The sequence below is a fragment of the Podarcis muralis genome, chromosome 5, assembly GCF_964188315.1.
Source record: "Podarcis muralis chromosome 5, rPodMur119.hap1.1, whole genome shotgun sequence".
Taxonomy (NCBI): domain Eukaryota; kingdom Metazoa; phylum Chordata; class Lepidosauria; order Squamata; family Lacertidae; genus Podarcis; species Podarcis muralis.
This window is the reverse complement of record NC_135659.1, coordinates 98,888,610-98,913,954: the sequence shown is the minus strand read 5'-3', so window position 1 is coordinate 98,913,954 and position 25,345 is coordinate 98,888,610. Positions and strand designations below refer to the sequence as shown.

Genomic DNA, 25,345 nt, shown 5'->3' with positions numbered 1-25,345 from the left:
CAAACCTTAAAAGGGAAGGGCGTTACGAAGAGAGGACAGCACCCTCTCGTGGTTTCTCAAAGCACCACCAAACGGACTCCTACTGACCCTTGCTCTGCTTTGCTGCAGGTCAGAGAAAACCTTTGGTCCCCAGGTTTTGTTGGGCCGCTACAACTCCCACCACCCCCAACTAGCTGGTTTAGGATGATGGGAGATGTAGTCCAACAACGCCAGGAGATCCAAGATCAAAGAACTCTGGCCTAGAGGAATCTCTTGATCAACCAAGGACTGTCTGCAGAGCTGCAAAGCAGCCATTGCAGAGATCTCAGGAATGGTGAGCCCAGGGCGTTCCAGATGTTGTCGTACTCCATCTCCCATCTGCCCCTGCCAGAATGGCCCAGTGGGCAGGGGCGATGGGATTTGGAGTGTAGCAATGTTTCAGGGACCCCCAGTTTCCCCTCTCTGCGTTTGAGGTAGGGCAATGGGGAAGGACAGGCTGGATGAAGTCCCATTGCATGAGTGGAGGTCCACTTGCAGAAGTGTTGGGTTCCGCCTAAGTTGTTAATGATTTTATTGTGGGAGGGCTGTTGCATAGGGCTGGAAACCAGTCCAGAAAAGCTTCTGCTAGTATGAAAACAAATAAATATTGCAATTCCTAAAAGAGGTTCTAACCTCATTTCAAAAACAAAATAAAAACCCTGCCGTTGCACCGATTGTAAAAGCTTGAGTCTCGAAAGAGAACTTGCAAACGAGGCTGCAATGTGATACCTGTCTTGGTTATCACGTTATAAGCTCACTGCATAGGTTCTCCAAGAGACCAGCAGAGGGCAGTCTTGCTCTATTAAAAATTGCTTGGCGCTTGACCAACTTCAGAAGGCAGAAGCCAAGAGGAGAAGACATCGGAAGTCCATCCGAAGGGGACTCTCCTGAACCCAGCAGACCAGCAGGGCGAACTTGAGCTGCAGAGAGCAAGCCATGGGGTGGGACAGGTGCAAGAACATAGGCAGAATTCCTGCATTGCAGGGGGTTGGACTAGATGACCCTCGGGGTCCCAACTCTACAATTCTAGGATCTCTGGTGGATCAGGCCAGAAGTCCATCTAGTCCAGCGTCCTGCTTCTCACATTGCGCAACCAGATCCTTCTGGGATATACGAAGGCAGGACATGAGCTCCACAGGCTTCTCCCAACCCCACCGCTCAGCAAATGATATTGAATGGTAGACTGCCTGATGGATGTTCCAACGCAGATCAGTTTCACAACTAGAGAGCAGGTGGGGAGAGAAAGGGGTGGCTCACCTTTGCCAGCCAGGATCCGTGCCCTCCAACATTTCTCCGATGAAAATAGGGATGTCTTATTCAATAATAATAATAATAGTAATAGTAATAATATTTATACCCTGTCCATCACACGGGGCTGCCCCAGCCACTCTGTGAGGCTTCCAATATATATAAAAACATAAAACATTAAAAAACTTCCCTATACAGGGCTGCCTTCAAATGTCTTCTAAAGGCTGTATAGTGACTTATCTCTTTGGTTCGGTACTTATTCTCCATTTCTCTGATGAAAATAGGGACATCCTAAGGCTAAGCAGGACATTCTGGGATCAAATCTGAAACCAGGATGGCTTCTGTAAATCTGGGACTGTCCCTGGAAAATAGGGACACTTGGAGGGTGTGCATGATCCAGATATTAATTGAGTAAAAAGGTAAAGGGACCCCTGACCATTAGGTCCAGTCGAGACCGACTCTGGGGTTGCGGCGCTCATCTCGCTTTATTGGCCGAGGGAGCCGGCGTACAGCTTCCGGGTCATGTGGCCAGCAGGACTAAGCCGCTTCTGGTGAACCAGAGCAGCGCACGGAAATGCTGTTTACCTTCCTGCTGTATTTATCTACTTGTACTTTGACGTGCTTTCGAACTGCTAGGCAGGCAGGAGCAGGGACTGAGCAACGGGAGCTCACCCCGTCGCGGGGATTCGAACCGCCGAACTTCTGATCTGCAAGCCCAAGAGGCTCATTGGAGATACCCACCCTAAAAGGCTGCTGTCAGTCAGTATAGACCATATTGAGCCTGATGGACCAATTGTCTGACTTCACATTAGAGAGCTTTCAGTGTTCCTGGCTCCCCTCTGCCTTTCAGGCCCAGGTGGTCTCCCCTCCTCACAGGTAGTTGTCTTCATCATCATTGCCACCGCTGCCATTGTCGTCTTCGCCGTCTTCCTCCTCTTCGTCCTCATCCCTCGCCAGGGCTTCAATGTCGTGGGTGATGTCCGTGATCATGCGGTTGAAGGACTCCGACTCCGAGCGCAAGGACCAGCTGTCGTAGCTGCGCACGGCAGAGGCCGAGGTGTTGCTCATGCTCTTCTTGATGCGCCCAAAGCTGTCCGTCAAGATCCCTCCTTCGCGGATGCCGATGTTCTCCAGGAAGCTCTCGAAGTAGCCGATGTCCTGGTCAGGGATGAAAGGGCGCATCCCTGCGGAGGTGGAACAGAGAAAGGTGTCAGGGAGATTGGGCGAAGGCTCCTTGGCCCACCAGGTCACCAGGAGCCTGGCCCTGCAATCCCCCAAAGGGCAGACATCACCCGATCACCTTGCCAACAAAGGCCTGTATAGTTAAAGCCATGGATTTCCCAGACGTGATGTATGGAAGTGACTTGACCTCCCCCAGTGGCGATTTTCCCATCTCTTCCCTCTTCTGCCCCACTAAAAGCAGATATTTTTCATTTACCCAGCAGCAGGAACTTCCGCTTTTCTCCGTAGAGCTGGAGGAGGCCTGCACAGTATCCCTCCACCGCCAGACCCATCCGGTATTCTCTCAGCAAGAAGGCAAACTGTTGGATCTCCTGTGGCGTCAGCTTGTTCCTGAGCTGTGGGGCGAGGCAAAGAGGCAGGACATTCACGCCAAAGGACAAACATTTATCATTTGCAAGGAGGGAACTGTAAAAACAGACGTCTTGCACCTCTTTCGGGAAACGGTTGGAAAACGTTTATTGAAAATAGGGAAAATAATTGTGTACACCTGAAAACGGTGTAAATAAGTTTTGATGGATGCAATAATAGAATACTGATTGGTATAGCTTTTCCAAAATATGCAGGGATTTATGATATGTAAAATGGACCACGGAAAGAGAATAAAGAAAGTCATTGATATCTTAAGGATGTAAAATGAGTATTGTAAATTGTAAAACAGAAAATTTAGTAATACACACACACACACACTGCTTTTTTTTCTAAAAAAAAAGTTTAGGGGTACTCTCATTTTCCTACTCATATTGAAATACAGCCCCTCAACAAGGCCAAACTTAGATTCACAAAATGTTTAGGGGTATGTGTTCCCCTGCGTCCCACCCAAAAGCACTGTGTGTGTGTGCATGCGTGCATATCTTTCTTCTATCTACTTGCTCTATGCCTATGTAGTGCTATAAATGTCTATCATGCTGCCTACGTTTACATTTATAGGTTAAATAGTTTTGTAGTGATTTTGAATTTTGCAATAATAATGCGAATGGACAGCTCCCAGGAGGAGGTTTTAGAAGCACCCAGTGATTGCAAGGCTCGTGGATTCAGGGCACCCAAAGTGCATCTCCCCCCAGGCCACCCCCGCAAACCCCACGCACTGTGATCATGTAGTCCTGTAGTTGCTCCAGGCCAGCGTTGCTCTGGTCACTGCCACTGCAGGCCGTGGCCAGGCTGTGATGGGACTGGTGGAAGGAGGGGGACGAAGTGTCGCTGCAACAGGCCTCAAAGGTGTCGTGGGAACCGTCGCTGAGGGAGGAAGCAAGCAAGTGGATCAGTAACCCTTCCCATCTCCTGTTGTCAAGAAGGTCTCCTCCTCCCCACTCCTCCCCACTCCCCAATTGCAGAGGTGGTGTTGGACTAGGTCAGCCTTCCCCATTGTGGCCTGGGACTACAACTCCCATCAGCCCCTGCAGCCAGCATAGCCATTGTGGACTACGACTCCCATCAGCCCCTACTGCCAGTGCAGCTATTCTGGACTACGACTCCCGGCAGTCCCCAGCCGGAGCAGACATTTTGGACTACAACTCCCATCAGCCCCCATTGCCAGTGCAGTGGACTACAACTCCTTTACCTTTTTAGCAGATGAAAAGGTGCTTAATTGGTTACCATAACCAGGTAAAGCTAAAGGGACCCCTGACCATTAGGTCCAGTCATGGCCGACTCTGGGGTTGCGGCGCTCATCTCGCTTTATTGGCCCAGGGAGCCGGCGTACAGCTTCCGGGTCATGTGGCCAGCATGACTAAGCCGCTTCTGGCGAACCAGAGCAGCACACGGAAACGCCGTTTACCTTCCCACCAGAGCGGTACCTATTTATCTAATTGCACTTTGACGTGCTTTCAAACTGCTAGGTTGGTAGGAGCTGGGTCCGAGCAACAGGAGCTCACCCCGTTGCAGGGATTCGAACCGCCGACCTTCTGATTGGCAAGCCCAAAAGGCTCAGTGGTTTAACCCACAGCGCCACCCGCGTCCCAAATGGTACCTGCTATCTTATCTCCACAAGTTTTAGAAATGATTTATTAAAGAATCCCATAGGGTACCTTTTTAGCAGATGAAAAGGTGCTTAGTTGGTTAACATAACCAATTAAATGACAAATCAGGTCAGCCTTCGACAACCAGGTACTGTTCCGATGTCAACTCCCATCAGCCCCAGTTGGTGCAGCCACTTTGGACTACAACTCCCATCAGCCCCAGCCAGACATCCCGCTTGTTACCAGTGTGTGTGTGTGGGGGGGCAGGACTCACAAAGAGCTACAGCAGCTGAAATCAGCATCATAGCCGTACGTCCCATCCGTCCGACAGCTCTCACCTGGAAGCAGACAGCACAAGGGGTTAAACGGGGTATAGGAAAACAGGTTTCTGCGCTGAAAGACTTCAACCCTCCATCCTTTGCACCCACCAGGTGGCCCAGGGACAGCCCATGCAGTACTTGGCAGATTTTTTGGACTACAAATCCCATTGTCCACAGTCAGCCAAGCCCAATGGTCAGGGTTGAGGCAAGTCATAGCCTAAAGCATATGGAAGACACCCATAAAACTATTTCCACCAGTTTTTTTTAATCACTAACCAAAGGGTGTTTGCAATGCTAAAAAATGTTTGCTTGCAATGAGATTCAGGAACCAGTGGCACTGTTCTACTCATCTGAAGACCCATACCTAAGTTTTGGGCACAACAGTTCAGTCACAACAGACAATACTGGGGTGGTATTGATTCTTCAACTTTGTTGAACTGGTCATGTTCTTCAGATGCCTTCCAAAGCAACTACTCTATTCCGAACTTCAAAATGGAAAGCGTAATGCCGGTTGTCAACAAAAGAGGTTCAATGACTCTCTCAAGGCAAATCTTAAAAAAATGTAGTATAAACTCCGACAACTGGGAAACACTGGTATGCAAGCGCTCCAATTGGAGAACAGCCTTTACCAAAGGTGCCACTCGAACTCAAGACAAAAGGGAGAAACGTGCTAAGAGGAAGGCATGCTTGGCAAACCCACACCGTGATCAACTCCCACCCGGGAACCAATGTCCCCACTGTGGAAGGACGTGTGGATCCAGAATTGGCCTCCACAGTCACCTATGGACACACCATTAAGACCGTGTTCACGGAAGACAATCTTACTCGGCTGCGAGGGATCGCAAAGAAAGAAAAAGCAAAAGTATCATGCAACCAATTTAATGGAGCTCCTTTCCAGTTGAGGTGAGACATGTCCCTCTGTACTCAAGTTCTTCATTCCAGCATGCATTTATATTTGTCTGAATAGTTTCAACTGATTCCCCCCCCCCCCATTGCAACTTTGTAATTTGCTTAGGGACGCGGGTGGCGCTGTGGGTAAAACCTCAGCGCCTAGGACTTGCTGATTGTCAGGTCGGCGGTTCGAATCCCCACAGCGGGGTGCGCTCCCGTTGCTCGGTCCCAGCGCCTGCCAACCTAGCAGTTCGAAAGCACTCCCGGGTGCAAGTAGATAAATAGGGACCGCTTACTAGCGGGAAGGTAAACGGCGTTTCCGTGTGCTGCGCTGGCTCGCCAGAGCAGCAATGTCACGCTGGCCACGTGACCCGGAAGTGTCTGCGGACAGCGCTGGCCCCCGGCCTCTTGAGTGAGATGGGCCCTAGAGTCTGTCAAGACTGGCCCGTACGGGCAGGGGTACCTTTACCTTTTTAATTTGCTTAGAGACGCTTGCAGCTAAGCAGTATATAAATTGTTCAAATAAATGAATGAGCTGACTCTGTCTAAGGCGGTTGTGTATGTTGTTGTTGTTGTTGTTGTTATTATTATTATTATTATTTATTATTTATACCCCGCCCATCTGGCTGGGCTTTCCCGGCCACTCTGGGCGGCTTCCAACAAAATATTAAAATACAGTAATGCATCAAACATTAAAAGCTTCCCTAAATGTACTCACTCCGGCTAGATAGCCAAGGACGCTTCATGGTGGATGTGTAGTGATAGCCAGCCCGGTCCACACACTCAATGGTTTGGTCCCCGTAGATTATCTGGAAAACCTGGCAGATGAGAGCACACGATTCTTCTGCCATGTCCTGCACCCGAGGGAGAAAGGGCAGTCAGATCCACATTCCAGAGTTGCTTCATCATTTGTGACCAGTCTAGAGGACGTGGTTATTTAGGTGGTATATCATACCCTCCAGCATTCCTCTGATGAAAATAGGTAAAAGGTAGGGGACGCGGGTGGCGCTGTGGGTAAAAGCCTCAGCGCCTAGGGCTTGCCGATCGAAAGGTCGGCGGTTCGAATCCCCGCGGCGGGATGCGCTCCCGTTGTTCGGTCCCAGCGCCTGCCAACCTAGCAGTTCGAAAGCACCCCCAGGTGCAAGTAGATAAATAGCGACCGCTTACTAGCGGGAAGGCAAACGGTGTTTCCGTGTGCTGCGCTGGCTCGCCAGATGCAGCTTTGTCACGCTGGCCACGTGACCCGGAAGTGTCTCCGGACAGCGCTGGCTCCCGGCCTATAGAGTGAGATGAGCGCACAACCCTAGAGTCTGGCAAGACTGGCCCGTATGGGCAGGGGTACCTTTACCTTTACCTAAAGGGACCCCTGACCATTAGGTCCAGTCGTGACCGACTCTGGGGTTGCGGCGCTCATCTCGCTTTATTGGCCGAGGGAGCCGGCGTACAGCTTCCGGGTCATGTGGCCAGCATGACTAAGCTGCTTCTGGCGAACAGAGCAACGCATGGAAACGCCGTTTACTTTCCCGCCAGAGCGGTACCTATTTATCTACTTGCACTTTGATGTGCTTTCGAACTGCTAGGCTGATAGGAGCAGGGACCGAGCAATGGGAGCTCACCCCGTCGCGGGGATTCGAACCGCCGACCTTCTGATTCGCAAGCCCTAGGCTCTGTGGTTTCACCCACAGCGCCACCCGCATCCCTTCCGATGAAAATAGGGGCATCCTATTCCATTATTATTATTATTAACCCGCACACCTGGCTGGGCTGCCCCAGCCACTCTGGGTGGCTTCTAACATATATAAAAACGTAATAAAACATTTTAAAACTTCCCTATCTAGGGTTGCCTTTTTCTTTTTCTTCCCCTTTTTTGTTTTCATACACATGCTCCCCCCTTCTTTTTCTGCTTTTGTTTTTATAGATCATTTTTTTTATCTTGTTGATTCATAAAAACAGCTTTTAAAAATATGAAAGAGAGAGAGAGATTGTCTATTTTGAAGAGAGGACGAGACCCGGTTTCTGGCCACTCACCCTGTTAGCCACAGCCAGGATGATGAGATTGCAGTAGGCTTCGGGGCTGGGTTCTTTGGGGTCCAGGGGGTTGTTCCCCGTGTGCCACCGGCGCTCCCAGCTGCCCCAGGTCTTGCCCCTCTCCCAGCTGCCGCTGTAGGCCTGTCGCCTCCTCTCCCAGCTGCCCCCAGCTTTGCCTGTGGGGCGGCGCTCCCAGCTGCCACTATAGGTCTGCCTGCGCTCCCAGCTCCCAAAGGGCCTGCCGCCTGTGGGACCCTGCCTCTTCTCCCAGCTGCCCGTGCCCTGCTTCCGCTCCAGGCTGCCCCCTCCGCTGGGCCTGCCCTCCGGCCCGCCCCGGGCCATCTTCCAGTCCAGGCTGCAGATGGTGTGGCGTCGCTCCATCGTGCCCCCCAGCTGCCGGGGTTCTGCCGGTCTCTTCTCATTTGGCCCTCCAGGAAATCTCTTCTCCTGGCTGCTTCCAAGGTAAACATCCGAGCTACCTCCTGCAGGGACTGGGTCCACTCCCAAGCCTGGAAAAAATAAGAACAACAACACAAGCTTAACCAAGTGAGCCAACACTGTGATGCAGCAGCAAAAAAGGCCCATGAGCTGGACCATAATTCAGCTCAGAGTGGGACGCGGGTGGCGCTGTGGGTAAAAGCCTCAGCGCCTAGGGCTTGCCGATTGAAAGGTCGGCGGTTCAAATCCCCGCAGTGCGGTGCACTCCCGTTGCTCGGTCCCAGCGCCTGCCAACCTAGCAGTTCGAAAGCACCCCCGGGTGCAAGTAGATAAATAGGGACCGCTTACTAGCGGGAAGGTAAACGGCGTTTCCATGTGCGGCTCTGGCTCACCAGAGCAGCGATGTCACGCTGGCCACGTGACCCGGAAGTGTCTCCGGACAGCGCTGGCCCCCGGCCTCTTGAGTGAGATGGGCGCACAACCCTAGAGTCTGTCAAGACTGGCCCGTACGGGCAGGGGTACCTTTACCTTTACCTTTACCTTATTCAGCTCATAGTAGTGAGGAATGAATGTTTCCCCAAAATATCTGCTTTGTATACATTATTTATACAATGGGCTGCACGTGATTGGCTAATTCTGGGATTCTCCTGTAGGCCAATCAGGTTGTGGATTCACTTCCACCTGGAGCTGGTTTGGGTGGCTCCTGCGGACCAATCATACTGCTGCATTGTTCCAGGACCAATCAGACTGCTGCATTCTAAATCCTATTGTTCTAGGACCAATCAGACTGCTGCATTTTGGATCCTATTCAACTCAGTACATAACAAAACCTCTCCGTTCTGAAGGAAATCAGCCCTGTGCGCTCACTGGAAGGACAGATTGTGAAGCTGAGGCTCCAAGACTTTGGCCACCTCATGAGAAGAGAAGACTCCCTGGAAAAGACCCTGATGCTGGGAAAGATGGAGGCCACAAGGAGAAGGGGACGACAGAGGACGAGGTGGTTGAACAGTGTTCTCGAAGCTACCAGCATGAGTTTGACCAAACTGTGGGAGGCAGTGGAAGACAGGAGTGCCTGGCATGCTCTGGTCCAGGGGGTCACGAAGAGTCGGACACGACTAAATGACTAAACAACAACAATTCTAGGCTGCATCTGCAGAAGTACAGTGTCTAAGAAAAGCTCACTAAATGCTGCTGAAACCTTCTCCTCCTCTCAGTCTTCTCCCGTTTCTCCCTTTGACCACTCATCACCATCCCACCCCCAACCCCCTGGCTCTGAGTTTTCTTCCCTTGGGGGCTCCCCAGCTGCTGCCTTCCACTCCTCCTCCGTGTCCAGCCAGTCCATGACAGCTAGTACAGTGGAACCTCGGTTCTTGAACGTCTCTGTTGACGAACGTTTCGGAACCTGAACGCCTAAAACCCGGAAGTAAATGCTTCCGCTTCCGAACGCGCCTCGGAAGTCGAATGGCTTCCGCTGTGTGTTTTTCAGTTTTCTCTCTCTTTTTAAATTTATTTATTTATTTATTATATATTACAAGAAAATAAGTAGAAAAAGGAAATCGAAACAAAAGTCCATACATAACATTGTAAACACATTTGTCTACGTATTTTCAAAAATGCAGACTAGAAAAGAAAAAAAGGAAAAAGATAAAAGAAAAGGAAAAGAAATATTTTTCATAATCAATAATACCAAATTTATACTTTAAACATTACAATATATAAATCCTAGTTAAAATATTAGTTCTTTCATAATCCATCAAATCTTTGTATTCTTTATATTCTTCACAAGGTTAGTCTAAGCACAACTTTTGCATTTGAGCCCTGCTTGTGTAAATATTCATTTAAACATTCCCATTGTTTCTGTGCCATAGTTTTGGGTTTATGCCTTATTAAATCCGTCAATTTTGCTAACTCAATTCAATTTGCCAACAGCCCTCTGTGCCTCGGTTTTTGAACATTTCAGATGTCGAACGGTCTTCCGGAACGGATTACGTTCGAAAACTGAAGTTCCACTGTAGCAGCAGCAGCTCATTGCAGAGAAGTTCTGCAAGGAAGAACAAGCTTGGGATTTCCCTTTGGGACCAGAGCGAGGAAAGTTTATTGAACCGCAGTAAAACTTTGAAGCCCTTTACTGCAGTGGAGACACACCATTCGTACGCAAGGTTCAGATCAGGGAACAACTCTAACACAGACTCCCTCGGAAGGTGGTGGACTCTCTTTCCTCTGGAAGTTTTATAGCAGAGGTTTTTAAGTTTTCCTGCATTGCAGGGGGGTTGATCTAGATGACCCCCTGGGTCTCTTCTGCCTCTGCAATTTTCTGATTTTATGCACGACAAGCGGTGGCGCTTAGGGAACTCCAATGGAGAAGAAGCTGTATTTGCTTATCTCTAACCTGTCAGGATAATAGTGAATGGATTTCTCTTGGTCTAACCTCAGAACAACCTTGTGAAGCAGGTTAGGCTGGGAGATAGCAATGGTCATTTGCTTCCAAGTTGGCAACAACTCGTTGCAAAATAAGGCTGTGTTTTGGGAATGGAAGACCCATGCTGCTATAAGTAACCAGGTGAGCAAATCCTGCGCGTTCACACATTACAGCCGAGGAGAGCTGGTTATCCTGGCCAAACACCTGAACTCAGGAGAAATTAGAGGGAAATGTTTTGACTTGTTCTTGGTACTTCTTTGTATCAATTCCGTAAAAAACCCAATAAAAATTATTGCAAGAGAAAAGAAGTTTTGTAAGGTGGATTATTTGAAATATTGCAAGAAGAGAACCTCCTTTGGCAATCTGCATAGAATTTTTGCTTAACGGTTGCCATCAATTTGATTTTAATTAATTTTTATAATGAAATGTTTTAAGAGGGTTGCATTATTTGATTGTTGTTAGCCGCCCTAAGCCCGGCTTCGGCTGGGGAGGGCGGGATATAAATAAAATTTATTATTATTATTATTATTATTATTATTATTATTATTAGTTAAGGATAATTATATGTAAGAAATGTGGAATAAGTGATAAAAACGGAAACTCATCAGAGGTGTTGATGGAAGTCCAAAATACTGTATAAGATGAGAAGTTATGTTGTATGACTGTTGGAAGTGATATGTTAAATTTTTTAAATAAAAATGTATATAAGGTATAAAAAAAAAATTATTGCAAGAGAAAAGGAGAAAGATATTGCTAATAGTGTGTACCAACTGAGCCAGCACATGCAGAAACACGCATTCTGCCCTGAGCCCCATGGCTTGGAAGTGGCCTGATCCATTTTCAACCAGGTGGGAATTCTCTAGTCGGGAATCCTCCAGGTTACCTGAACCGACCCACACCTGTTTTGAGCACCAGGAGGTGCAAGGCATCGTCCCGCAGGTAGGAGGCAGCTGCAATTTCGTGGGTGGGGATCCTCAGGATGAGCTCCTCGTTGTCCCTCCAGGTAAGAAGCAGGCAGCGGGCCGAAAGGCTCAAGATGCTATCCTGCTCCGGGGTTGTCTTCAGAGGAAGCTCCTTCAGTTGCTGCAGGAAAGGTGGAGCAAAAAGGGGTGGGAACCCGTTAAATGGTGCCCAGTTTTGCATCCCTGGGAAGGACTTCCCCAAGCTGTAGTCCTCCAGGACAGCTGCTCTGGACCACAACTCCCATCAGCCCCTGGGGGACTCCAAGTTGGGGGAATCTGGACTATGAGGCCATCCCATCAATGCAGAAAAGCACAGGGGGTTAGACTAGATGAGCCTTGGGGTTCCTCCCAACTTAACACTTCTATGATATTGACTCAGGCAAGTCAGCCAAGCTAAACACCACAGCGAAAGGCAGAATAGTCTCTGTGCCTAAACGTACATGCTTCACTGCCACATGATGTGCTGCTGCTGATGACCACCAGATAGGTAGCTTCAGAAAAGGATTAGAAGGATTGGCCCAAGATGCTTTGTCACCTGGGCTGGAGCACCTGGGATATATAGCATCCCAGTTTTTTTGGCAGCCGAGACATGGCGACATAACTTCTTCATCCTAGTGGTTCTCCCTAGTGGCGCCTGTCACAAGTCTCTTCAGCACCTCTGCATCCCTTCGCGACCATCCAAGCGGGCAGTTTCCGTTCCAAGCATAGGACTGTTAATTGAACAACACCAAAGCGCATTGAAGTACATTGGAAGGTACCTGCCTGCGGACTGTCTTGCCAGAGTGGTGCATGCTCTAGTTATCTCCTGCTTGGACTACTGCAATGCGTTCTACGTGGGGCTACCTTTGAAGGTGACCCGGAAACTGCAATTAATCCAGAATGCGGCAGCTAGACTGGTGACTGGGAGCGGCCGCCACGACCACATAACACCAGTCCTGAGAGATCTGCATTCTCTCCCAGTACATTTCCGAGCACAATTCAAAGTGTTGGTGCTGACCTTTAAAGCCCTAAACGGCCTCTGTCCTGTATACCTGAAGGAGCGTCTCCACCCCCATCGTTCAGCCCAGACACTGAGATCCAGCGCAGAGGGCCTTCTGGTGGTTCCCTCACTGCGAGAAGTGAGGTTACAGGGAACCAGATAGAGGGCCTTCTCGGTGGTGGCACCTGCCCTGTGGAATGCCCTCCCTTCAGATGTGAAGGAAATAAGCAGCTATCTTATCTTTAAAAGACATCTAAAGGCAGCCCTGTATAGGGAAGTTTTTAATATTTAATGCTGTATTGTTTTTAACACTCGATTGGGAGCCGCCCAGAGTGGCTGGGGAAACTCAGCCAGATGGGCGGGGTATTATTATTATTATTATTATTATTATTATTATTATTATTACCCTTGCGGTGTCCAGTAGCTGCAACAGCTCGTCGCGGCTGGAGGGATTCAAGGAAGTCGTTACCCAAGTCAGGTGACCTAAAAACTGGAGATAAAGAGATAAGGTTATAAGTGGGACAGAGCTAAGGCAGGAATCTCCTAAGTGATGTTTCTATGCTGAAAGCAGAAGGGTCTATCTGGATGGATCTATGGTGAGGAGGACAGATTGCGCAGAACCAGAACACACTTTGCATCATTTTGGGATGTTTTCGTAATTTAGGCTGTCAAATAGTTTGGAAGTTTTAATTGCATAGGAACATAAGGTAAAGGTAAAGGGTCCCCTGATCATTAGATCCAGTCGTGACTGACTCTGGGGTTGCGGCGCTCATCTCGCTTTATTGGCCGAGGGAGCCAGCGTGCAGCTTCCGGGTCATGTGGCCAGCAGGACTAAGCCACTTCTGGCAAACCAGAGCAGTGCATGGAAACGCCGTTTACCTTCCCGCTGGAGCGGTACCTATTTATCTACTTGCACTTTGACATAATTTTTGAACTGCTAGGTTGGCAGGAGCAGGGACCGAGCAACGGGAGCTCACCCCATCACAGGGATTTGAACCTCCGACCTCCTGATTGGCAAGTACGGTAAGTCCTAGGCTCTGTGGTTTAACCCACAGCGCCACCCGCGTCCCTAGGAACGTAAGGTATAGCACACTAAAAGCTTGAGTTCTCACAAATGCATAACCAAGGGGAAAACCCTCCTCTCAAAATCCACACCGGCAGAAAATGTATCACGTGGTCCTCAGTTGCTGCGTTGATACCAGCAAGTTCTGCACTCTGCCCCTTGGGCACCCTCACCTTCACTTCCTTTTCCACGTAGTCGTGCAGGAGGATCTGAGGGTCAATGAGATAGTCCGGAGGGTAGAGCGGGACAGAGTGAAGAGGGCGGCGGCAGAGGCTGCTCTTGAGGGCCTGCCTTCGGGCTGCCTTTGGGAAGACAAGCCTCTTGATTGGTGACACGAAGCCCTGTTGGGGAAGCAGGCAGAAGCAGAGGCCCCATCAGTAAAGTCGCAACAGGAGGGTGATGGAGAATGGGCTGCAGGCGGTCCAGATGCCGGCAGATGCCCTCGTTGCAAACATGAGCCAACAGTGCGATGCAGCAGCAAAATAAGCCGATGCAATCCCAGGCTGCATAAACAGAAGTCCAGGATTCCCCAAAGTTGGGTCTCCAGCTGTTGTTCGACTACAACTCCCATCATCCCTAGCTAGCAGGACCAGTGGACCAGGGGTGATGGGAACTGTAGTCCCAAAACTGTTGGAGACCCATGTTTGGGGAACCCTGGTCTAGATCAAGCTGGAAGGTGTGCAGAGGAGGGCGACCGAGATGATCAAGGTATGGCTAGCCTGGAGAAGAGGAGACGTAGCCGTCTTCAAATATTTGAAGGGCAATCACATGGAAAATAGGGCAAGCTTGTTTTCTGCTGCTGCTGCTGCAGAAGGTAAATGTCATGGCCTGGGATTCGGACTCGGATGCTGAACCTGAGGAATCCCAGCCTGCGCAGGATTCCCCGCCTCCAGAACCAGCTGAGCCGGGGCTGGGGCTTGAGCCTGAAGGATCCTCACCTGTGCTGGATCCTCAGGTGCAGGCATCAGCTGAATCTGCTCTGGCTCCTGAGGTGATGGAGGACCCATTGCCTGTAGCTGCTCCACTCTCAGCCCCGTCAGGGGAAGCTGAGGTTGCCTCTGGGTCCGGTGACCCTCCAGCCTCTCCTGAGCTGCAGAGGCTCAGGGCAGAGAGGCGGAGGGAACTAAGTTCCCGCAGGAGGAGTGCCTGCCTCCAGGCCAGGAGAGGCGAGCCACCTGAGGATCGGGGCCGCCCTATGCCTAAGGGCAGATAAAAGCCGGCCAGCCCCAGTACCAAGTTGCAGGAGCAACTTTTTAGGTTGCCTGTTCCTGCCTGAACCCTGTCCTGCTTTCCTGCCTGAGCTCCTGACCTCACCAGACTCCCTGCCCTGCACCCACCTTCAGCTTTTACGGACTGCCTCCATATTGCTCCTTCGACCTTGGACTGGACTCGGACCTCGCCTCTCGGTTGACCCACGGGACCAGCACAGTAAGGCTTGAATCAATGGATTCAAATGACGAGAAAGGAGATTTTGACTAAACATTAAGAATAACTTTCTGACACTAGGAGCGGTTTGACTGTGGATTGTGGAGCAGATTCCCTCAGAAGGTGGTGGAGGTTTTCAAGCAGAGGTTGGATGGCCATCTGTCAGGGATGCTTTAGCTGAAATTCCTGCACTGCATGGGGTTGGAATAGATGACCTTTGGGAGTCCCTCCCAACCCCACAATTCTATGATTCCATGGCTTCGTCCAGACTCGGTGATGAATGCATATGGCTCTGAGCGCGCTCTCTGCCAGAAGGCCAAATTAAGTTCTGTATCAAGGAAATAAAAAGCCTGCAGCCTAATTGAATGCAATTTGCATATCATTGCTATTTTGCATTATTTATCTTTGCTCCTGCTACAGCAATCAACAGGAAGGAAGAAGAGATGACACCGGGCAAGGAAACCCAGCCTCTGTCACTCCGCACAGACCCTTCTCTCACATTCCCAGAAAGCAACTAGGTAGCCCCTTCCTCTCTCCAGAAGTTTTGCCTCAGTTTCCAGCTAATCTCATCCAGTTCCACACGTTAAGGGCTCATCCACATTGACCTTTCGCCCCATGCTTTCCAGGCACCAATTAAACATCAATAGAATTTATCTATAATCTATTGAAACATACATATCATCATAAAAGCGTCAAGGCACCAGCCCTTTCCTTAAAAAGAGCCCGTGGTTTCCTCAGGTGGGTAGTAGCGACTCCTGGGGGGGCAGTGGGGGACACTAAGAGGTAGGGGGCATGAGAGGTCAATGACTATCAGACTTCGAAATCATCAGTTTTAATTGAATTTAATCGTTTTAATTGGATTTTGTGCAATTAATTGTCGCTGCTTTGAATTTTACTGTGTTATTATTTTCCTTAGTGGGGCTACCTCTGAAGGTGACCCGGAAACTACAACTAATCCAGAATGCGGCAGCTAGACTGGTGACTGGGAGCGGCTGCCGGGACCACATAACACCGGTCCTGAGAGATCTGCATTGGCTCTCAGTACGTTTCCGAGCACAATTCAAAGTGTTGGTGCTGACCTTGAAAGCCCTAAAGGGCCTCGGTCCAGTATACCTGAAGGAGCGTCTCCACCCCCATCGTTCTGCCCAGACACTGAGGTCCAGCTCCGAGTGCCTTCTGGCGGTTCCCTCATTGCGAGAAGTGAGGTTACAGGGAACCAGGCAGAGGGCCTTCTCGGTAGTGGCACCCACCCTGTGGAATGCCCTCCCATCAGGTGTGAAAGAGAACAGCTACTACCAGACTTTTAAAAGACATCTGAAGGCAGCCCTGTTTAGGGAAGCTTTTAATGTTTGACAGACAACTGTATTTTAATACTTTGTTAGAAGCTGCCCAGAGTGGTTGGGGAAACCCAGCCGGATGGGCATGGTATAAATAATAAATTATTATTATTATAACATGCAAACCACTATTCTGGATGATGCTTTCTATAGGATAGAGGGCACCGGGGTCCACGGCATTTATGGATCCAAGAGGAAGGCAGCTCAAAAAAGTTCAGGAACCACTGCATTAAGATAATCATCGCAAACAAATTGCAATGCACGTTCATTAAACAGCCGGTGTTACCCAAACTCCCTGCCAACAAATCAGGATGAATTCTCCATCAACAGGTCACCTGGCCACAAAGTGAGGTGGATGGATCCTTCAGGTGCAGGGGTTTGCAGATATGACACACACCCCTGGGGAAATTTCCCTGTGCAAAAATCTCACTGATGTAGGATCTTTTGCAGCTCCCGTTCACTTCTGTGGGGCTTGAACTGGAAAACCTTATGATGGATCAGGAGGCCTCTAAACCAGGGGTCAGCAAACTTACCGCGCCTCGGGCCGGTGTCTCCAGCGCCGATCACACAGTGGGCCGGAGGGCAGGGGAGTGCATGCCCATACGCTTGCACATACGCTATTTCCAGCACACTTCTGGGTCATAGGAGCATCGGAAATAGCTTGTACGCATGTGCACGGGCCTCCTCTGACCCAGATGTGCACCGCAAATAATGCTTGTGCATGTGCAAATAACGCTTTCACATGTGCAAATAACACTTGTGCATGCGCAAATAACACTTGCACATGTGCAAATAACACTTGTGCATGCGCAAATAATGCTTGCACATGTGCACAAGCAATTTCCGGTGCTCCTCCGACCCAGAAGTGGGCAGTCGCGCAGCGTGGGTAAGAGCGGGTGGCGGGGGTAGCTGTGGGCCGGATAAACGAGTCCCTTGGGCCTTATCTGGCCCATGGGCCTTAGTATGGGGACCCCTGCTCTAGACAGTTAGAGTGGAGGCAGGGGAGACATTGGGACCACCTGCTTCAGGCACCCAACAACTGCCTTCTCTTTGCCCCATGGGTGATGCCCAAGCAAACCAATTTAACATGCTGGTCTTGGGATCGTCTGCTGCTGTTTTTTCGGCCAGGAGCCCAGGCTGACAGCTGGGCTTCGCCTTGGGCAGCTGGAGGGGAAATGTATCCCCAGAGGCTTCGGATGGTGCTGGAACTGCGACAGGGTGGGGAAAGGCCACCCAGGCCCATCTGCTCAGGATGGGGGCAGGGCGGGGGAGAAGACATCATTGCCCCCCCCCCCCCAATTCCCAAAGCTAAACCAAGAGCGGCAAACACATTCGCTTCTCTTGAAAAGATTGTGCAAGGCTTGAGATGAGCCTGGGCTGAGTCCTGGGACTTGCTGGGCCAGTACAATACCTGTTCGCCTCAGTTCCCTTCCTCTCCCCTTTTTATGAGGATCACGCGCTCTGGGATCCCACTGCTACCGTAATTCTCCCCTGGTCCCCTCGCTGGCCCAAGTAGGACTAATTTAGCCAGCTAGCCCTGGTGATCATCTAATGTTTATTGGACGGATTTCCCCCCTAATTGATTTTTGAATTCTGAATTTATTGTTATTCACATTTTATACTGTATTTTATGCTGTTTTTTGTTGCATCAATTAAGTGTTTTAGAAAAGCAATGACAAACCTAGACAGCATCTTAAAAAGCAGAGACATCACCTTGCCGACAAAGGTCCATCTAGTTAAAGCCATGGTTTTCCCAGTAGTGATGTATGGAAGCGAGACCTGGACCATAAAGAAGGCTGATCGCCAAAGAATGGATGCTTTTGAATTCTGGTGCTGGAGGAGACTCTTGAGAGTCCCATGGACTGCAAGAAGATCAAACCGATCCATTCTGAAGGAAATCAGCCCTGAGTGCTCACTGGAAGGACAGATCCTGAAGCTGAGGCTCCAAGACTTTGGCCGCCTCATGAGAAGAGAAGATTCCCTGGAAAAGACCCTGATGTTGGGAAAGATGGAGGGCACAAGGAGAAGGGGACGACAGAGGACGAGATGGTTGGACAGTGTTCTCGAAGCTACCAGCATGAGTTTGACCAAACTGCAGGAGGCAGTGGAAGACAGGAGGGCCTGGTGTGCTCTGGTCCAGGGGGTCACGAAGAGTCGGACACGACTAAACGATGAAATTTGTTGTTAGCCGCCCTGAGCCTGGTTTTCTGAACCGGGAAAGGTGGGATATAAATAAAAAATTATTAATTATTATTATTTGGGGAGCTCCTCTGATCATGTACAGAGAGCACATCCGCCCACCCCTTCCAGCGCTCCTCTACCTTGAAGGCATCTCAGTTGCGGTGAGTGACAAAGTGTCAATGCCAGGTAAGTAAGAGGCATGAACAGCTTTCAGGTGATTCTGAAATAGAATTACCTGCACAAACACTATGCAATAAAATGTAAGAACATAATTCCCATCTCTCTCTCTCTCTCTCTCTCTCTCTCTCTCTCTCTCTCTCTCTCTCTCTCTCTCCTTTCAACCCCTTCACAGATCCCCCCCAAACCTCTGTTTAAAAACCTCCAGTTTTTAAGGAGAGTGCAAGAAAGTCTGTTCCACTGCTGAGCAGTTCTTTCCATGAGAAAGGTCTTCCTCAGGTTTGGTCGGAATCACCTTTCTTGTAACTTGAAGCCATTGGTTCGGTTGCCCCCTCTGGACCAGGAGAAAGCTAGTTTGCTCCATCTTCTGTGTGACCGCCCTTCAGATACTTAAAGATGGTTATCCTGTCTCCTCTTTCCCAGGCTAAACATACCCAGCTCCCTCAACCATTCCTCATCAGGCTTGGTTTCCAGACCCTTGACCATCTCGGTCGCTCTCCTCTGCACACCTTCCAGCTTGTGAATATCCCTCTTAAATTGTGGTGCCCAGAACTGGATACAGGACTCCAGGTGTGGTCTGACCAAGGCAGAATAGAGTAGGACTATTACTTCCCAAGGTCGGGCTGGGAATATAGGCTGTCTGAAGCCCTGGAAAGCTGCTGCCAGCCAGTGTGAGCAGTACTGGGAGAGATGGCCCAACGATCTGATTCAGTCCAAGGCAGATTCCTACATTCTGATGTGTAACAGTTTGTTTCTAAAATGTGAAAGTGTTGGAAACCAATCCCAGCAGCAGAGCCCTGTCACCTAACCCAAGATTGATTAAAGTCAGTGGCGGAGGAACCCTTTCTGGCACCTGGGACGGGGCAGCCCGTACTGAGTGCACATGTGCGCAGGTCCTTGCAGAGCCAGGCAGAGGCCCGGGCCAGGTAGATAATGTGCCCCCCTTTTTACCCTGGGGATAACTGAAGTCTTATACACCAGGGAAGCTTTTCTCTCGCGCTGCCAGCCAAGGCCCCAGGGAATCCGCCCACCACCACCTTTGCGCCTCCGTGTTCGCCCCAGTGCACCCCCTGCGATTGTGAATATGCTGACCGAGGCCCCCTTTGGAATCGGAGGGCCGGGCCAAGTGGCCCATATGGCCCCTCCTCTGACTGGACCCACATGGGTGGCATCCCATCTGGACTGCGCATGTGCAGCATCCCATGCGTGCACACTCCATATGGAATACTGCATATGCACAGTCCGTACGGCCTGCCCCTCATGCGCGGCTGCTGTACAGACTGCTTTGCAAGCAGCATCCCATACGGACTGCACATGTGCGGCATCCCATGCGTGCACACTCCATATGGAATACTGCATATGCACAGTCCGTACGGAATGCCGCACATGCGCACTCCGTACGGGCTGCTGCTCACGCGCGGCTGCTGTACAGACTGCTGTGCGAGCAGCATCCCGTACGGATTGCGCATTTGCGGCATCCCGTATGGAGTGCGCATGCACGGTAGCCCGTACAGACGTCCATATGGACAGCGCGCGAGAGCGGCAGCCTGTACGGATGACGTGTGAGTGGCGCCCATATGGACTGTGTGCGCCCTCGGCCACTCTACAGCCGGGGGGAGGCAGGGGCCATCTTGTCACCCCCTTAGAGTGGCACCTGGGGTTGACCGCCTCCTCCGCCCCCCCTCCTATGCCCCTGATTAAAGTCACAGGTAATTACTCAGTTTGCTCTGATGCATTGCACTTATTTTTGCAAACCCTGGCACTCAGCTTGCAGGATGGAATTCTGGGGCCAGCTCAATCAAAGCTCTGGGAGTCGCCGGATAGCGACATGGGGCTGGGGACGGGCAGAAAACAGTGATGGAAACGGCTGTTCCAAAATAGATTCTGTGGTGCACGGCTGTCTCGTTTCACGGCATGCTGACAGTGGAGGCCCCATTGTTTGCTGGCTCCTCCCCTTTTCTAAGGGCCGAATCCTTTTTGTGGCTTAGGAAAAAGGCTGTGTGGCGTTTGCATAGGGCAGTTGGGGTTCCCCGAACACCTTACACAGCCCATGCCAGCCTGGTGCCTGACGGATGTTTTGGACTACAACACATGGGAATTTTAGTCTGAAACACCTGGACTGGGGGGCAGCAAACTTTTTCAGCAGGGGGCCAGTCCACTGTCCCTCAGACCTTGTGGGGGGCTGGACTGTATTTTTTTTGGGGGGGGGGGAAATGCACAAATTCCTATGCCCGACAAATAACCCAGAGGTGCATTTTAAATAAAAGTACACATTCTACTCATGTAAAAATGCGCTGATTCCCGGACTGTCCGCAGGCCAGATTGAGAAGGCGATTGGGCCGCATCCGGCCCCTGGGCCTTAATTGCCTACCCATAACCTTGGCTGTTGCCGGCTCCCTTAAGAGATCCAGAAACACAACTCAGCCTTCCTCATCAGGTCAGGTTGAAGAGGTGGAAACTGATGTTGTGTCGTCCCTTCACCCCATAAAGCACCCAACACCCCCATTCACAGAAAAGCAACCCCATACGGCATTTGCCCCCCCCCCTGCACTCACCTTCTTGCCTTTCTTTGCTTCGTGCTCCATGCCTCGTCCTCGCTCTGCTCCTGCCCCAGGAAGGCGGCTTTTCCTTTACGCCAGCCATCCTTTGTTTCCTCCATCCTGTGTCGGAAACTCCACCAAGCGACCGGCCCTGATGTCAAGTCGCCAAGTTCCTGCCCCTCCTGGGATTGATAAGCAGATGGGAGCTGCTGTGGAACAGCAAGGGGCTCGGAGGGGCTTTTGGATGTCAGAGAAGGATCGAAGTGTAGAATTGAGAGGGACCCCCAAAGGTCATCCATACCAACCCTCAGCAATGAAGGAACCACAGCTAAAGAATCCCTCCTAGGTTGCCACCCAACCTCTGTCCAAAAACCTCAGTTTGGGGGGGGGTGGACTAACAAGGCAGGGTCAAGTTTCTGGGTTCATCCACAATTCCTCTTGCCCTGGCACTTCCCCCCAGGGTAAACCCACTGTTTACTGCTGAATCACAGCAACTATGTTTTATCCAGATTGACATTTGCTCTGATTTAGTGCTAAAGAGGGACGCGGGTGGCGCTGTGGATTAAACCACAGAGCCTTGGGCTTGCTGATCAGAAGGTCGGAGGTTTGAATCCCCGTGACAGGGTGAGCTCCCGTTGCTTGGTCCCTGCTCCTGCCAACCTAGCAGTTCGAAAGCACGTCAAAGTGCAAGTAGATAAATAAGTACCGCTCCGGCGGGAAGGTAAACGGCGTTTCCGTGCGCTGCTCTGGCTCGCCAGAAGCGGCTTAGTCATGCTGGCCACATGACCCGGAAGCTGTACACCGGCTCCCTCGGCCAATAAAGCGAGATGAGCACCGCAACCCCAGAGTCGGTCACGACTTGACCTAATGGTCATGGGTCCCTTTACCTTTACCGTTTAGTGCCAAAGAATGGGCTTTCCAGGAGAAAGCAAAACTGCTTGGACCCATGCTTTCTAGGTATGGGATGGGTGGAAGTGAGGACGAGCCTGGAAACAAGAAAGACAAGTTTTCCAGTGGGATCAGAACACCGGGCAAGTCATAGAGTCATAGAACTATAGAGCTGGAAAGGGTTCTGAGGGTCATCTAGTCCAACCCTCCTGCAATGCAAAATTCAGGAAGAATGGAATCTCCTGGGTGTGGGAGGTACACGGGAATCCACTCTGCTGGTTGGGGCTGATGGGGACTGTAGTCCAGAACAGCTGGAGGGCACCAAGTTGGCGAATGCTGCACTAAGCTACGCCTATCTCCCCTTATTTCCCTTGTTGTGATTTGATACATTATAAGCTGCCTTGCACACCTTGATTTCGTGCATGTGGTGGGAAGGCAGTGATCATAGTTTAGAGGTCCCGGGCCCTAAGGAAGTCAGACTATCCTCCACCAGGGCCAGGGCCTTCTCAGTGATGGCTCCGACCTGGTGGAATGCTCTGTCCCAGGAGACCAGGGCCCTGCAGGTTTTCACTTCCTTCCGCAGGGACTGTAAGACAGAGCTATTCCGCCTGGCTTTCAATTTGAACTTAGCCGGATCTTTTATTCCCCTTCCTTCCTTCCCTCCCCCTCCCCTTTTTATGAAGATTACCTGCTCTGGGATCCCACATCTAATTTCCCCCTGGTCTCCTCGCTGGCCCAAATAGCAGTAACTTAGCCAGCTAGCCCTGGTGATCATCTAATGTTTATTGGATGGATTTCCCCCCTAAATTGATTTTTGAATTCTGAATTGATCGTTATTCACGTTTTATGCTGTTTTTTGTTGCATCAATTAAGTGTTTTAAATTTGTTGTTAGCTGCACTGAGCCTGGTTTTCTGAACCGGGAAGGGCAGGATATAAATAAAAAATTATTCTTTCTTTATTATTATAAAGGTCCCAAACAAAAATGAGCTTGGTGTGCTGTCGACTCCGGCTGGCAATGGCTCCCTGTCTTCTTACCTGAACTCTTTTTTTGAGCAGCAGTACCAGGAAGGGACCAGGAGTGCAGGAAGGAGATGTTCTGCTTGCAAAGCCTTTCCTCCTGAGCTACGGCCCTACTCTGCTCTCCCTCCCTGCCAAAGAGCCAGCGCTGTGACAATGTGAAGAGCGCATTCGGATATCATTCAGGGACTTCTTTCACAGCGCTGAGGCAGAATGCGAGAAGGCACTGAGCACTCGCCTCCCCACCCTACAACAACAGATGATTTTGTTTTTCTCTGCCTTGGGGAGAAATGTTGGGAATCGGCACCTCCTCTGCCCTCCTGCAACAGATCGGCGCTGTCCCTTTGTCCAGAAATGGCAACAGCTCCGAACGCAGCTGGTAACTTATCTCTCGCTCTCTTTTTAATTGCGTGAAATGGCAGGAAGCCTGGACATGAGAAACGACGGCGTGCCGGCCAAGAGCCGGTCAGATGACAAGCGTAATCATGGCTAGTAGCCACCAAGAGACCTCTCCTGCGTCGCAGGCATCTGATCTTTCCATTAATCTGGAATAAAGGCCTGCGACCTTGCAAATGACCCCTAAGAAGGAAGACCATAAAAACAGCCCTGTCGGCTCTGGCTGAAGCCATACCATGCATTTAAAGTACCATGATACCACTTTGAACAGCCGCGGCTACCCCAAAGAATTCTAGGAGCAGTAGTTTGTTAAAGGTGCAGTAATTAAAAGATAAAGGGACCCCTGAGCATTAGGTCCAGTCGTGGCTGACTCTGGGGTTTCAGCGCTCATCTCACTTTATTGGCTGAGGGAGCCGGCGTCCAGCTTCCGGGTCATGTGGCCAGCATGACTAAGCCGCTTCTGGCGAACCAGAGCAGCGCTCGGAAACACCGTTTACCTTCCCACCGGAGCAGTACCTATTTATCTACTTGCACTTTGACGTGCTTTCGAACTGCTAGGTTGGCAGGAGCAGGGACTGAGCATCGGGAGCTCGCCCCGTCACGGGGATTCAAACCGCCGACCTTCTGATCGGCAAGTCCTAGGCTCTGTGGTTTAACCCACAGCGCCACTCGCGTCTCACCAAAGAGTAATTAGGGTCCCTCCTATTTCCTGCCGGGTGCTACCATTCCCAGAGTGGTTTAACAATCAAGCCATCTTCTCAGGGAATTCTGGGAATTGTAGGTCTCCTAACAACCCTCAGTGCCCTTAACTAACCACAGCTCCCAGAATTCTCTGGGGGAAGCCATGACTGTTTAAAGAGCACATCGCTTCCCACAAGCAGGACGTAAAGGCAATGGAGTTTCCGGCAGCTGGGAGTCAGAGGGACTTGTCGAAACTGGGCTTGACCGTAAGTTGCAGAGGTGATTTGATTCCAAGATCTCTGGGCATCATTCTCATTGATGTTGCCCTCAGCCAGAACCAATCTCACATTTTTTTTGTCTAGTGACTTTGGATTTGCCCCCCAAAGGAAAACCCGAGGCAAATCTGCCTAGCTGCATACTGTAAAGTGAAAAATGACATGGGAGCTGCTGCTAAAACCATTAGTTGTTCAATCTATTTGAAAGTGTTCTGTGCTTTTTTAACCCAGGCACCTGGTTAAATTGGAAATTTTAATTTTTGCCATTGCAGTCCCGCTTGTTTGTCTTATGACAGAATTGTTAATACAATTAAGTGTTTTAAATTTGTTGTTAGCCACCCTGAGCCCGGTTTTTGAACCAGGAAGGGCGGGGTATAAATAATAATAATAATAATAATAATAATAATAATAATTATTATTATTATTATTATTATTATTATTATTATTATTATTATTATTCTACCTTTTCATGAAGTACATACATATAGAACTCATTTGCATAGGAGGAGGGTACAGGAGAGAGGGCTTTCGAAGGCTGCTAGTCATGTTGGCAGCAATGATTCCGAAGGCCAGTTGCTGGAAAGCCCAGAAGGAGAGAGGGCGCTTGTGGTCGCATCCTGCTTGCAGTTTCCTACAGGCATGCAGCTGTCGCATTTGAGAACAGGATGCTAGACTGGATGGGCCATTGGCCGGATCCAGCAGCCTCTTACGTTTTGATGTACTCCCCCCCCCTTGCATTCTCTTCAGTTATGGTGGCACCAGAAAGATCTACACCAGGGGTCAGCAAACTTAACATGCCTCGGGCCGGTGTCTCCAGCGCCAATCGCACGGCGGGCCAGAGGGCAGGGGAGCGCGTGCCCATAC

General features: G+C 50.3%; 1 protein-coding gene across 2 annotated transcripts; it reads right to left on the bottom strand.

Moving 5' to 3' along the window:
* Positions 1–1,963: 1,963 nt before the first annotated feature.
* On the bottom strand, positions 1,964–23,504 carry CCM2L (CCM2 like scaffold protein). 2 transcript variants are annotated; one of them, XM_077929458.1, is made up of 11 exons: positions 23,148–23,504; positions 21,239–21,405; positions 13,737–13,904; positions 12,907–12,990; positions 11,459–11,642; positions 7,703–8,211; positions 6,393–6,528; positions 4,738–4,801; positions 3,594–3,741; positions 2,705–2,843; positions 1,964–2,450 (listed from the first exon to the last, which is right to left on the bottom strand). In XM_077929458.1, exons 2-11 carry the CDS (start codon positions 21,266–21,268, stop codon positions 2,137–2,139), a joined length of 1,776 nt encoding a protein of 591 aa, XP_077785584.1. In that variant the 5' UTR covers positions 21,269–21,405; positions 23,148–23,504; the 3' UTR covers positions 1,964–2,136. The 2 variants fall into 2 exon arrangements, with proteins under 2 accessions (XP_077785584.1, XP_028591426.2); XM_028735593.2 differs by lacking the exon at positions 23,148–23,504 and having other exon boundaries at positions 21,239–21,783.
* Positions 23,505–25,345: the final 1,841 nt, after the last annotated feature.